Below are 13,843 nucleotides of genomic sequence, written 5' to 3'. Positions count from 1 at the left end.
ACGCTTCTACAATTGTACGGTTTTCTAATCTTCGACACAATATCGGATGTGAACGTCTCGCGCTGTTAGCACCATACACCAAGATTGAATACGAACTTTCTTCAAATGACAGCCAGGCCAAGACGGTCTAAGTTAATCCATCCTCTCTGTGCTGCACCGCTCACATCACGGGCGAAGACGGTACGTTCTCAATGCGCACAGCGGCACAAAGAGCAGCTCAAGTACAGAACTTCAAATCCACGTGATCTGAATGACGCGTTTAGGTATGGCAACTTGCCTGATACTTTCGTCTCGACGTATCTCTTGAGCTGCTGTGGCGGTAGAAATGGTAATAGCGAAAGGCAAAACTGGGCAAATGTAGCTCATGCGTAAGAAGCGCATCAAACATGTGAAACTCGAGACCTCAACGGCAGCGTTTGTCCATCTCAAATACGTTATCGCGTCCGATGTTGACATGTCAAGTCTTATCGTTCTATGCCAAATGCGAGAGTGCGTGAGAATTTTTCTTTGTTGAGGAGTACTGTCGATGCAGAACGTAAGTATCTGGAATCTGCAGGGCGAGGACTTTAAAATGACGGTAGCCGCAGGACAATCGGACACAAACTGACGGCGTAGTGGCTGTCGAAAGGTTTTTGTGGCTGACGCAGAGCTAGGAGGGGGAAATTGGGATATGCTGATGTCGAAGATGACGAGGTGAAGTTCTATAACGACAGACATTAGTGCCAAATATACCAAGATATGAGGGTGCTAGGGTTAAATTCGCGGATTTGCACCAGAATAGCTAGAATCATTCCCCAATATACAGTGAACTTTAATATGGGTACAAAATTACTTGCTTGCAGTTTATTTTATATGGATTAGCAGCCCTGTCACAAGCTCATACACGTACTCCATGACTCGTTAGGCGGGTCAGACACAGCGATGTTCAGCTAGGGCCACATTATTCCGCTTTGCCATACGACCCACCAAGACCTTTCTGGAGCTCGTCGACACGTAATACCGGCTTCTCATCTCTTCAGATCATTTGACATACGACACGGCCCAGCTTAGCCATCAATTCACAAGTTTGTTAAGATTTTTGACCAGCTCGGTTGGCTATTCTACAGACTACGGTACCGTTGTCAGATGCTACAGGCAGCAGTCAAGGGGTGAGATGACGTATGATATTTCCGCCGGCCGCGTGAATCGGCCAGAGTCTTGTCAGGACTTCTGGCTCATTTGAGACGCTTCTAAAAACTGGGTCTTGCTGATCACTCGCGCGAGCTCGCACGTCAGAATGATCCAGCTACATTATGACACAAGAGCTGGGAGACACTGACGGAGTGACAGGTTATATTGAATGAAGGAGACGGAGGGCATGATTTGGATGCGGCTCTTCAGGGCCTTCTCGAAGAGCAAATCCAAAAGTTCTGTACCCAGTTCCAATTCGTGAGTTGATGAAGGGTAATTAAATATTCCACAGCCGCTGCAACCAGAAGAGTACCACCCGCCGTTTAACTAGTAGTATAATAAGCTGGGTACAGTGTATATTGCTCGGACTCTATAAATTGGGACAACGCAATTTTCACGTGATCTAAAGCATAACTGCGCAAATTCAAGTGCTCTCCGCTTTGGACAGGAGTCGGAATAGGACCGTTACCACAGGATCGTACGACGGGGACCCCACGCCAGGCCATACACACTACTCTGCCCTGCCGCAAGCTGCTCGCTGGACTATTATTGTCAAGCACAAAATCACTGTCATAAATAATGAGCGGGTCAAATGTTTATTACGAGCTGTACCGTCGCAGCAGGTGAGTTCTAAATCAAGCATGATCCGGCGGAATGGAGGGCCGTCCATGACACCTTCTTCATCCCCGAGATGTCGTTGGGCGACACATTACTGACAAGATTTGGCATAATAGCATTGGAGTTGCACTTACAGATGCATTGGACGAGCTGATTAGGTAAGCAACGGTCGTTGACGACCGTCCCCGTACGCTATCAAGTTTGGATCTCACACAACCTGTCCGCATCAGAGACTCAAAGATCCAACCGCAACTCGCCATGAAGATTTTATCGACGTTTGACAAGTCTATGACGGAGACTCTCACGGATAAGGTGAAGACTACTCGACTATCGTTCAAGGGCCACCTCGACACTTACCGGTTCTGCGACGACGTGTGGACCTTCATCATAAAGGACGTGCACTTCAAGATGGAGGGCAATGAAACTGTTGTTGGTGACCGGATAAAGATCGTCGCATGTAACTACAAGAAGCCGGGCGATCCATGAATTAGGAGTGCATTTGGTGTCTGTTTTGTATTCAGACGTATATTGGTTATTGGGTCACAGGTAAGTAATGGTTTTGTTTGGGTTAAGTTAGTTGGTTGGTTAGTTCCGCTGTACTGCATTTTTGATATATTATTACAGAAAGTAAGAGTACATTACGAGGCGACTATTTGCTCTTGTTGAGAACTTTCTTCTGAGTAGCAAGAAACGCCTCCTCGCTAATATCAGGCGTTCCCTCCATTGCCACACTCTTGCCACCCTTGTTGTGTTTCCTCTTCTTAGATGAAGGCCCGGCCCCGTACTTCTGCTCTAAATCATCTAGAAACGAGCCCATTCGGTCCTGTTGGCGTTTCCGAATCAACGCGCCAAGCTCGTCCTCTGACGACTTCGTATTATCACCCCGGAAGGCAGATATGCCGAGTTCCTTCGCCAACTCCTCTGCCTCATGCTCTTCGCGTTCCGCGTGCTTCCGCCGCCGAGACATCGTGGCTCTTGACTCCTTTGCGTAGGCCTTATATGCTTTCACGGTGCCCTCGCCGATGGCGGCGTTGATAATCTCGCGGAACCGCGCCTCGTCCTCAAGCACGGACGAGTGCACGACGTTTTCAAACACAACGTTCATATTGCCCTTGGATTCAGTGTAGAACTTCAGAATATCTGCCCGTTCTTCTCCGGAGTCGCGATACTCCTTCTTGTCTGCTTCGATCATTTCAGTGGTCACTGCCTTCTGGTACATGTCATCGTAAAATTCCTTCCAGCCGTACTTGCTATCGCTATCGCCAAACAGGCCCGTGTTTTCAAGATTTCCAGTCGCGTCATAGAGCTTGCGCTTCTCGGGATCAGAAAGGATTCCATATGCAAACACGAGCTCCTGAAAGCGCGTGTGTGCAGCGGCCGCGGAGGTCTTGTCAGATCCGGCTTTGTCAGGGTGATGCACGAGCGCTAGGCGTCGGTATGCACGTTTGATCTCCGCCGCAGAAGCATTTGGGCTGACGCCGAGAACAGTGTAAGGATCAATCTCCGAGGGTGTCGTCGCGTCGCCTTCATCATCTTCCTCTTCACCTCGCGGTTCTTCATCGACCACCTCTGCCGCCTTCTCTTTCATTTCCCGGATGTTCATCTTCCGCTTCGTTTTCTCCTTCTTGCCATCTTTCTTTTGAGCGACTGGCATTGTGCTTGTGGTGCTTTGAATACGCGATGATTGGTGAAGCGCGTGCGCTGAGTTTGTCTAGTGGTCATTGGGACCAAAGCGCGACGTATGCCCACTGCTTCGCTGCGCCCCACGCGTCGCCTCATCTACGAGCCCCCCACGAGCCAACTAACTACCCGCTGTATTAGACTATTAGTAATATTTATACCATACATCAGAAGATAAGATCGTCATGTAACACATAAAAATATAGTTCAAAATTGGTCTATACTCTTTAACTCCTTACTTTTAGGTCTCTCGGATCACTTGCGCTTAGGTTGAAGAAGTCTTCGCCTCCTCCAACGGCCGTCTTGTCCCCCGTGATACCGACAGGCGTCTCCTCCGTGTCATCTCGACGCACGCCACAGCTCATCGCAGCGTATACGGAAGACAATGGCGCCTCCGGACGCGTCGCGAGGTAAACCTCCCGCACCGACCATCCACGAGCATGAGCAACAACAGCCGCGACGCGGAAGCAAAACGTGGTAACCAGAGTGCGCATGCAGCGAGCAAGACTCAGGAAGAAGTGCTACCCGAAGCTTTCCTCGTATGTCGCCAGAATGAACCCGGAACAGCGAGCAGACGGCGAAAGCGATACATCTGAGTAGATCCAGTAGATCAGGGCGGAATCAGCGTCGTCTTCTCGTTCCCAATGAAAAACTTAGTAGTACCACTTCTTTCACTTGTAATGTACTTTTCCTCTAGATCAAACAGATCGTAACTCTGCTGATGGAATAGCAGTGGACGAGCTTTTCAGATATGATGATTGTGGTGGTGGTGGAGGAATCGAAACGTGGCCCAGCAATATATGGAATCGAGAGACGAAGTAAACAAAGAAGGCAAAGAAGGCAAAGTTCTCAGAAGGACAAAAAAGATGGTGACAAACTCAGAATCAGGAATATCAAGCAGATATGCCCAAGAAAGTACTCAGATGTTGCGATGTTGGAGCTGCGGCAGGTCGCGACGATAGATCCTGCAAACGCAGTTAACTTTTTCGGCGCGGTATAATAAGACATCTTTACACCCTCGTCTACAACACAAACCAGCAGCCAAATTGAAATGCAAACTGATTTCATTAAACGAACATGTCTATAACCTATACCAATAAACTTGAAGCAGATTGGACTATGAACTTATTAACAAATACAACCAGGTGTAATACACAGCCAACCGGACCTGCTCCCTCCAACTTTTTCCTCCTGGACTCCCATCCCCACTCATACATCCCTGATACCCTTAGAAATTTGCTCAAATACAGCTTGTAGTAACTGTAATACATCGGAATCGCCTTTGCTTGCGACAATGCTCTTCGACAGTAACGGTAGCAGCCGCAGCAGGGGCTTATAATTAGCTTGCTGGCCGGACTCTCCACGCTGCGGCGTTGATGATAGCTCGAGCAAATGAGTGAGGATATAAACGAGCTCGCGTTGCTGCAGGCGCGGTGCCGGAATCGTGCCGCGCAATGGCTGGTCAGCGGCAAACTTGTGCAGCACAAGCGCGCACCGCAGGAGAAGATATGGAATCGTGGACTCTGCTAGTCTCTGTCGCTCAAACGTGTCTGTTGTCATGTCAGCAAATCAGCTAGTCCGATCAGACTTGTAATCGCAACGACTCACCTGAAATGCTAACTCTCGATAAATCAAAGAGACTATCAAAGCACACATAGCTCATGTTCTGTCTCGGCAAGGTATCAAGCCCGTCCGTGCTTCCAATCAATGGCTCGCTGAACACACTTTCAAGCAGATCATTCACGCCGTTAGTATGCTCGTCCGCAAGCTCAATAATATAAATAAACGAGCAATCAAACAACGTATGTATATACATGTCCATTATGCTCTCTGGCAACGCGCGGTCGCCAAGATAAGGCACAAGTAGTGTTTCGAGGCTCTTGAAAGCGTTCACATCAAATTTCTCGTCGTCGTCGGTACTAGAGCCCGTAAGCGGCGCGTTCGACTTCACAATCGCGGTAGTGCCATGCACGACTTCGGTCCAGATGGCGATTTTCTGCTCCACCGCGAGATCTGGAATGGTCTCAACTTTTGGCACAACCACATTCACAATCTTGATAAAAACATTCGATGCAAGCATCCACAACGTCAGCGACGGGTTATCAGAGTCAACAAACGTCGGACAGTTGTACTTCTCGCGAATCGGAACGACTAGCATCTGCAACGCAAACGCCAACGATCCGTCAGCGTAAACCGTGACATCGTCCACACTCTCCTCCACCATTCCCAGCAACAGATCAAAGCATCGCGTCGATACTGCGATGTACGTCGGCTTCTTCGATTTTCCCTTTCTTTCAGGCACACTGGCCAACAACCCAGGTCGATATGCAAAACTGCTAAACTCGCCGTAAGCGCGCAAGAGGAGTGAAGCCGACATTGGCAAGCTAGACTTGACGCACTTCAGAACCTCCAAAATTGCAGACTGCAACGGGGTCGGGTAATCCATATCTGAAAAGTAGGGAGGTAGCTCAGGAAAGAGAAGACAACTTCTGATGATCGCAAATGTCTGCTCTAGCTGCTCCAATGTAATAGTAGGTTGCAAGAGAACATATAGCGGAATATACGAGGTGACATAGGCGGCCAACGACTCCTGAGTCATAACACCGGTGCTTGCTTTCTCGGATTCGATAATAATAGGCTCTTGTGATGACCATAGATTCCAAGCGGCAGCAAGGGACTCGGTTGGGAGCTTAAGTTTTGACTGGTCAACGCTCTGCAGAATGTCTGCAATAGCCTTGAACACAGACACTATGATCTCTGGTCGCCGAAGTGATATGACGCGCTGTAAATAATCCAGCATTGATTGCCACAGCGAGATAATATCAGGCTGTTTCAAGAATGAGTAGAAGAATGTTGAATAGAGCCTGCTGAGACCGGAGACAATTAGCGTCATCGTTTCCGACCACTGCTTCCTCTCAGTCGTCTGCGTCTGCGCTGATGCCTTATCCACGTACGCCAACGGAGAATCAGGCGGTGGACGCACCTCCATCACGGTAACCAGCACAATTCGTAAACACGCGCTCCACGAATTCATTCCCAGCAAATGTCCGTAGCTATCGAAAATTCTAAATAGGATCTGGATGGCGCCATTACGAACTTCTGATCGCGAATCCGCACAGATGACGGTTAATCGCAGAAGCAGGATCAGCCAAAATGAACTCGTTGAATCTTGGAAATTTTCACTCTTTGCAAGACGGAAAAGATCGTCTGGAGTGGAGATTTTCTCGCTCATATCAGAGTTCAATCCTTGCTCCGTCAATCTCGATCGCAAAAAGTCGGAGACAGTCCAGAAAAAGGTGATTGTGGTGAAGGAGATGTTTAAATCGTCCTGCTGATGGCAAAAATAATACAAAAGATCAATCAGCGGAATGAAGCAAGCTTGTGGAATCGTCGTCATAAAGTCGTTGCAGATTAGCTGCAGAGAAGAAAATGCGGCTTTCACAAGTTTCGAAATCTTCTCAGACTCGGCCTTCGTGCCGTGCCCGTTGGCATGCATAGACACGACTGCAATTTCATTAGGCAACTTGGTTGTTGGCAGCAAATTTCCCTGATGGTGCATCACAAAGAAACTCGTGATCACACTGAACACAAGTTCCCAGCTCTCTGACATCGAGCTTCCGGAGCGGTCTAGGGTATCACGTAGAGTATTCAATGCACTGGTATGCACTTCAGCCTCTGCGGACCGAGTCGTTAGTTCCATATCTGCCTCGGGCGAGCCCTGTCTAATGATCGAGTACATTTCTTCCTCCAGCGCTTGCAAACAGCGCTTCTGGATACCAGGCAACTCCTCCGACGCCTGGTCCGATGATGCCTCAACGATAGCAGCTAGTATCGTGCTGTTGAGCACTTCAGCTGCTTTGACGCGAATGATAGGACTGACATCTCTGCATGACGATACTACAATAAAGTAATTCACGTAAGTAGTCCAACCACTTTGTTCAGGAGCCGCAACAACAAGACGGTTAATGTTCAATTCGGCAATCTCGCCCAGCTTCTTGATAGCAAACTGTGGATCGCCAAACACATGTTTCAGCGGTGCAGTTGCGCGTATCGGTCGAGCTAGTTGAGAAACTGCATCCACATCTGCCGTGGCATCCTTTGGTAGTGTTTGCGATAATGAACTTTGCGACGCTGATGGCGACGTGACTGGTGAAGGTGCTGGCGGTGGCAGAGATAAACGGATCGTAGCAGCTGAAAGTTTGCATAGCGCTGTAACCAAATCGACAAATGCATCGTCCGGAAAGTCGCGGGTGCAATCAACCAGTTTCTTCATCGCATTGTCCACCGCATTTGTCTCTGCCGAAAGATTCCCATTAACGGAGTCAACGCTATTCGACGCCGGAGCAGTACCGGTCGCCGGAGATCCATCTGCGCCCTTTGATGAATATGATCCTTGCCGCGCAAATCTGTAACCACCGGAATGCAAAATGAAATCTGCTTGCTGAAGGGTTTCGATAATGATACTCCAGCTCTCTTTAAGCGTTGGTCCCAACGCAATTGCTAGATTCAGCAATGCACGCAAACATAATAAGTTGCGAACATGTAAAACGCCACTGAGAGGTTCAGTCGTGGCTGCAGATTCTCTTGACGTACCAGTGACAAGTGTCTCAACGGTATGACCAATTGGGTTACTCAGAAATCCGTAAGACTGGGCAGCTGACGAAGCCACGCTGGGTGAAGTCGGCACGTTGAAGATTTGAGCCGGAACAGACACCTTTGCAAGAGTTGTGAGAAACGCGTCTCGTGGCGTGACAAGCAGCAATAATCCCGCGGATTGTGTGAATTTCTGAAACGAGCGAACAAGACCGTGATATAACTCAGAATCGAGCTTTGCGTACAAGAAAGTTGAAAACGCGGCCAACAGAGCCGGCCAGCAGTCGTTGATTATGCTAGCCGTCACCTGGACCTCGTTGAACATGCTGTGGTCCTCCAGAGTAAGCGGATTGATTGGCGCCCCGCGATATCGGATAGCACGCCGCCTCGCTGATGTCGACTTTAGCGATTGCTGACTTGAAATAATGGACTCTGCCTTGGCCAGCGGGGGTTCTTTAGAATCAGCATCGAGAGTGGGCGTACGGGCATTTTTCCGCCGAGACGCAGAATTAGATTCTGACAGTGAGAGCGGAAGCAAGAATCGCGTCATGCCGTCCGCCAACGAGTTGATGCACGTCAGCGAAAGATAATACAAGTACGTGTCAGGCATAGCCGGCGGCTCGACCTTGTCTAGCTGGTCAATGCACAACACGCGAACGGGCGAAGACTGCATAGACAGGCCACTCGCGCTCTCCGCAGGAACTGTGCCGAAAATGCCAGTTCGCGCAGGTGCACCATCGGTAGTGACCTGTTCGCTGCCAACATCATTCGACACGAAATGTAGGGAGGACATTCTACGCAGGCCGATGATGGTCGGCTTCTCGCAGCTAAGCTTGTTAATGGCACCGACGAGCTTGCGTAGGATGTGCTGTCTGCCTTCCTGACTATCGTATTCGGAGTAGAGCTTGCGGACGAGAGTATACTCTGCAAACACGCCTTGGAATACTTCCATAACGAGAACACGCTTCCAGTACGGTCCCACGTCGGCATCTAGAGTGTGGATGAGCAAGCTGAGTGCTACTTCGCATTCAACGGGGACTATAGGAAGGTGTCGGCGGAATATTAGATAGAGAATTCTGATGACGCGAACGGTGATTGGGAATTCACGGCGTTCAGAAAGTGAGCGGAGAATGTATGGGAAGACGTAAGTGCGGAGAATGTATGTCTGTTCAGGATGCTGTTGATGCGGTTAGTCAGTGACAATGATTGAAGATGACAAAGCAAGTACAAACCGAATTAAAAATGCTAGCGTGGTTGGAAATAATGCTTTCCATGAGCTCGAGTCCGAAAGTTTCAGACATCTGGTTGATCTTGAGGAATTTTGCGCGGTTGCCCTCTGTGAGGAAACAGACGTCCTGGAACACGCGGAAGGCGTCGTAGGCCGCAGGCTTGATGGCAAGCTGGGACTTGCCGTCGTTGACAGGCACTTCAGTGACGGTTTTGACATTTTCTTTGCCTAGAGAATTATGAGCATGTAAGGAAGATGTAGCCGACAGAGCAGGGATCAAGTACCATCTTCGACGATTATCTCGTCAAACACGGCTATACTAAGTTGCTGCAGTGCTGGAAAAATGTCAGCAGGCGGAGTATAGCGACAAGCTACTGCGACAACATACTAGCAGCGGCGGTGTTTACGACAACAGTGGTCTTTGTGTGCTGGAGCGTCGAACAGAGCTCGAACGTTCGCGCGAGCAAGTCCCCTCCGAGACTGCCTCCGTATTTCTCAATGAGCGGCGGAAGCGACTGCAGGATCTTAAGTTGTATATCGACGCCGAGACTTGAGGCTTCCTGTAATGCGTCGATCAGACTCGACATGGCATCCTGGTGAAAGGTTTAGTAGCTGCGGTCAAGGGGTTGCGGTTTCATGAATGAGCAGACGTACCTTATTGAGGGAGTTCGTTGTGACGAGACGCTGGATACTCTGAATTGCAATAGAGGTGTACTTGACGTTGCTCTTGCCGCATGCGATAAAGAACGGGGTGGCGAAGGTCTCCGACTTTGAGAGTTCTGGGATAGCAATGTGAGCAGCTGCCGAAACAGACACGACTCGTGAACGAGGGCATGCTGACCATTGAGAACATCCTTCTCTGATTTCGGCGGTAGTGCACTAGCTAGAGATTTTATCTCGAGGAGCGACTTGTCGCAAGCCTGTATTAGGTTAGCGGGATCATCAATTAAACATGGCGTGAGAGGGTTGGTAGTTACGGCGACGCCGATAATGGAGACCCGGACGACGCTAACTCGAGAAAGAAGACGAACCTGACGCAAATCCGTGTGCCGCCGCTTTGTCTCGGACAAAAGCGAAGTGACGTCCGCGGTGAGCAAGGCAATTGAGCCCATGGTGAGATGTGCAGAGAGGACCTGGAGTTAGAGGAGATTGGTGATGCAGGCGACGAAGCCTGTGCGTCCACGCGTTGGGAGAGCCAAGTGTCGCTCGGTGCCGCATTTGTGCTGTAAGTGCGCACCATCTGCGTACTTGTGCTGCGAATTCGTCTTTGTCTGCTCCGCCCCGACCTGTTTCCACTGAGCTTGATCTACCACGACCACCATCGCCTCCATCTCTGATTCCTTCTCATCCTCCTGGACCTCTAGAATGAGCGCAAAGATGTGCGTTTCGTTTGCTGGTGCCATGTGTGCTGCACACGCGCGCTCTACCGCTGATCACTGCTAACCACCGACCCCGGTCGCTTCCACACAGCCCCCGTAACTTTCGTCTCCTCGAGGAGCTCGAGAAGGGCGAGAAAGGCCTCGGAGCCGAGGCCTGCTCATACGGTCTAACCGACGGCGACGACATCACCATGTCGGAGTGGAACGGTACCATCCTCGGTCCTCCCCACGTGCGTGTTCTTCTCACTGTGCGCACTGTAAATCATGCTCACGCGCACACATCCAGAGCGCCCACGAGAACCGCATATACAGCCTCAAGCTCCACTGCGGGCTCCAATATCCCGACGTTCCACCGACCGTACAATTTCTGTCGAAGATCAACCTGCCCTGCGTGAGCCCCGTCGACGGCAAGGTGTGTCTAGCTCACCGTTAGAGTGTACGCTCTCTACTCACACCGCGTCCAGGTCGACAACTCTCGCCTCTCCTGTCTCGCACAGTGGAAGCGGGACTACAACATGGAGACCGTTCTGCTCGAACTCCGGAGGTGCGTTTATTCTTTGTTGTATCTATCTCTCATTTCAATCACTCACGTGTCCAGGGAAATGGCCACTGGTGCCAACCGGAAGCTGCCTCAGCCGCCAGAGGGCTCAACATACTAAGCACGAAGCAGTTTATTTACGCCTTCCCATCACATCCTCTCTCGCCACGCACACATCCCTTCATCCGGCATTTCATCTGTCGAACACCTCTGTATGAGTTCATGTCATCTGTTCTCTAATTCTTTGTTAGTTGTTACACAGGAACAGTGGGTTGTAGAACCGCGAAATAGACATGTTGTACTGTACATAACTGCATGCACCAGAGCCTTTCCATTCCTATAATTTTGATAGCACAAACACTCCGCAACCCCGGTCCCTAACAGCACGTCGACCAATCCAAACTAGCAGTCATGGCTTTTACTTCTTTCCTCGTCCCTTGCGGTTTTTCTTTGGCGTAGACGCGCCCTCGGCGACCGTCACTGTACCCTGCTGGACCTCCTCGTCCATGTCATGGAACTTCTGTTGCGCGTCGAGGTACAGCATAACGTCTCGCAGTTGCTCTCGTAGATCCTCGATTTCCCGATCACGCTGCGTCTTCTCATTGTTCAAAAACTCAATCTTCTTCATCATGCTTTCGTTCATAGATTTCTCCTCCCGCCACTCCTTCTCAAGTTTCTGCGATAGTGCCTGCAGAGTCTCAACCTTGCGCTTCGCACGCTCCTGTTGCGACTCCAGACTCGGCACAAGGCTCTTTGCAAACTCCTCATTCCTTGCTGTCGCATGCTGCAGATTTTTCGCGAGCTCGGCTGCTTCTCGTTCCGCTCGCTCTGCGCGCTGCAACGCAGCCGATGCCTTATCCGCGACCGCGGATATCCTATCTTCAAAGTACGCCCGCTGCGACTCGAGCTGCGACGTGAGCAAGTACGTGTACTCCATTCCGATGCTCTCGACCTTCTCCCGTGGTACGTACTCGCCGTCCTCATCAAGCATGTCTTCCTCATCTTCGTCTAAGTCGGCTCTGTAAAGCGTACTGCTGCCACCAACCGACGGCAACTCTACCAGCTTCCCGTCAGACTGGTTCTGAATCAGCCGATGTACGTATCCGTCACCAGCATAGTCCCACACACGCTGCGACTCGATATCCATCGCGTACACGTGCCCAGATTCCATGTAATGCTGAAACGCATGAGCATCGTCGTACCGCCCGCAGCCAATATTGCCGCAGATCAAACATATCCACAAATTCTGCACGGCACCACACGCGCTGCACTGGTTCGGGTCGTTCATCTGCGACTGGTGATCCTTCTTCTGCGAGTACCGACATACGGGACAGCTGTTGTCGCCCCACTTGCTTAGACATTGGCAGTGAAACGTGTGCTGACAGATGATTGTCAGTAGCCCCGTCGTGCTCGAGTCCATGCGCTCCAGGCACACCGGACAGGTAGGTAACTCCCGCAGCGCGCGTGTCGGCGGTGGCGCCGGCTTCGCGATAACCATTGACGCTGCGCGGCCGCGTCCGCCCGTCGGTCCGCTCACGCTACTGCCCGTTGCAACGACGGCAGCTGCAACGACCGAAGCTGCCGCGGCGCTCTTTTCGCTTTTGTCTTGATAGTCTGCCAGCGGAGTAAACTCATCGTCCAGGAAATACGGGAACTCCGGAAATGACGATTTGTGGAATCGGATTGAGTGGATGTACACGACATGGCACGTCTCGGGCTCGAGCGAATTGAACGCTTTGCAGTTAAACCGTGAGTAAAACCTGTCTGCGTCGCTCTGCTCCCGAAACTTCATGAGTACCATATACCGATTCATCGCCGTCGTTTTCAGCATCCTAAAATGCGATACGCTCGCACGTGTTTCCTTGCCAACGAACCCAAGCAGGTCCGACGCGGTCATGTACCCCGGCACAGCCAGTATCGCGAGCACTGTGCTCCCACTCTCGGAGTCTGTCGCGACTGCCGACGACGACGATGCATGGGTCACTGTGCTCGATGCGCTCTCCTCGCCTTCGTGAAATAAGTGTATTACGCCGCTGCCCATAAACCGTGCTCGTGGAGACTGAAATACAGACGACCGCCGCATAGGTGGCTGAGGTGGTACCGGAGACGACGCAGTTGTCGACGGCGTCGCCGCCACCGCTGCTGTTGCTGCAGCTGGCGCAGATACCTTCTTCTTCATATCCACTGTCCGTCGCGACATACTGTCTTCGCTGACTTCACCACTGTACTCAGACACCGTGTGCTCAGTCGCCTCGTCGCTGTTGCTTCTATCTTCTTCCCCACTAAGATCGACTCCCAAGATCTCGACGCGTCCAAACCGCGCGTCAATCCTCGTGAACCTGTCCGCAATACTCTTGTCGACACCCACTCCTTCAACACACTCACGTGTCTTATCTTGATGTTCAGACTCGTCTGTGGCGGGGCACACGGGCTCGAATACACTGCCAGACTGAACAACCCGGGCGACCCAGCCGTCGTCGTCTACAGCAGGACAAATGGCGACCTCGAGAGATTGCGGCAAGATGTCGATCACGATGTGAAAACGGACCCGCATCGATTATTACGCGGTGTCTTCTCGGCGGTGCAGCATTTGGATCAGAGCTCAGAAGTTACGAATCGTGTACGATGAGATCCTCA

General features: G+C 50.9%; 6 protein-coding genes across 6 annotated transcripts; 2 read left to right on the top strand and 4 right to left on the bottom strand.

Moving 5' to 3' along the window:
* The first annotated feature begins 1,570 nt into the window (after positions 1 to 1,570).
* Positions 1,571 to 2,473, top strand: V1518DRAFT_415191 (transcription initiation factor IIA, gamma subunit, helical domain-containing protein). The gene is made up of 3 exons (XM_066903757.1): positions 1,571 to 1,793; positions 1,905 to 1,946; positions 2,019 to 2,473. The coding sequence occupies exons 1-3, from the start codon at positions 1,750 to 1,752 to the stop codon at positions 2,272 to 2,274; spliced, it is 342 nt and encodes a 113-aa protein (XP_066760365.1). The 5' UTR covers positions 1,571 to 1,749; the 3' UTR covers positions 2,275 to 2,473.
* V1518DRAFT_415189 (uncharacterized protein) lies at positions 2,377 to 3,494 on the bottom strand. Its single transcript, XM_066903756.1, has one exon. It carries the CDS (start codon positions 3,440 to 3,442, stop codon positions 2,438 to 2,440), a length of 1,005 nt encoding a protein of 334 aa, XP_066760364.1. The 5' UTR covers positions 3,443 to 3,494; the 3' UTR covers positions 2,377 to 2,437.
* A 62-nt stretch (positions 3,495 to 3,556) lies between these two features.
* On the bottom strand, positions 3,557 to 4,132 carry V1518DRAFT_415188 (uncharacterized protein). Its single transcript, XM_066903755.1, has one exon. The coding sequence runs from the start codon at positions 3,960 to 3,962 to the stop codon at positions 3,696 to 3,698; it is 267 nt and encodes an 88-aa protein (XP_066760363.1). The 5' UTR covers positions 3,963 to 4,132; the 3' UTR covers positions 3,557 to 3,695.
* Positions 4,133 to 4,514: 382 nt separating this feature from the next.
* Positions 4,515 to 10,434, bottom strand: V1518DRAFT_455349 (uncharacterized protein). Its single transcript, XM_066906550.1, has 7 exons — positions 10,131 to 10,434; positions 9,944 to 10,068; positions 9,678 to 9,882; positions 9,574 to 9,624; positions 9,294 to 9,517; positions 5,077 to 9,238; positions 4,515 to 5,018 (listed from the first exon to the last, which is right to left on the bottom strand). Exons 1-7 carry the CDS (start codon positions 10,399 to 10,401, stop codon positions 4,678 to 4,680), a joined length of 5,379 nt encoding a protein of 1,792 aa, XP_066760362.1. The 5' UTR covers positions 10,402 to 10,434; the 3' UTR covers positions 4,515 to 4,677.
* A 133-nt stretch (positions 10,435 to 10,567) lies between these two features.
* On the top strand, positions 10,568 to 11,544 carry V1518DRAFT_415179 (ubiquitin-conjugating enzyme/RWD-like protein). Its single transcript, XM_066903754.1, has 5 exons — positions 10,568 to 10,668; positions 10,760 to 10,898; positions 10,955 to 11,080; positions 11,133 to 11,212; positions 11,267 to 11,544. The coding sequence occupies exons 1-5, from the start codon at positions 10,655 to 10,657 to the stop codon at positions 11,325 to 11,327; spliced, it is 420 nt and encodes a 139-aa protein (XP_066760361.1). The 5' UTR covers positions 10,568 to 10,654; the 3' UTR covers positions 11,328 to 11,544.
* Positions 11,360 to 13,817, bottom strand: V1518DRAFT_415178 (BRCA1-associated protein 2-domain-containing protein). Its single transcript, XM_066903753.1, has one exon. The coding sequence runs from the start codon at positions 13,758 to 13,760 to the stop codon at positions 11,625 to 11,627; it is 2,136 nt and encodes a 711-aa protein (XP_066760360.1). The 5' UTR covers positions 13,761 to 13,817; the 3' UTR covers positions 11,360 to 11,624.
* Between the last annotated feature and the right edge of the window lie 26 nt (positions 13,818 to 13,843).

Source organism: Limtongia smithiae (genome assembly GCF_038497785.1).
Source record: "Limtongia smithiae strain NRRL Y-17922 unplaced genomic scaffold V1518scaffold_4, whole genome shotgun sequence".
In the NCBI taxonomy this organism is placed as follows: Eukaryota; Fungi; Ascomycota; class Lipomycetes; order Lipomycetales; family Lipomycetaceae; genus Limtongia; species Limtongia smithiae.
This window is presented reverse-complemented; position numbering and strand designations above follow the sequence as displayed.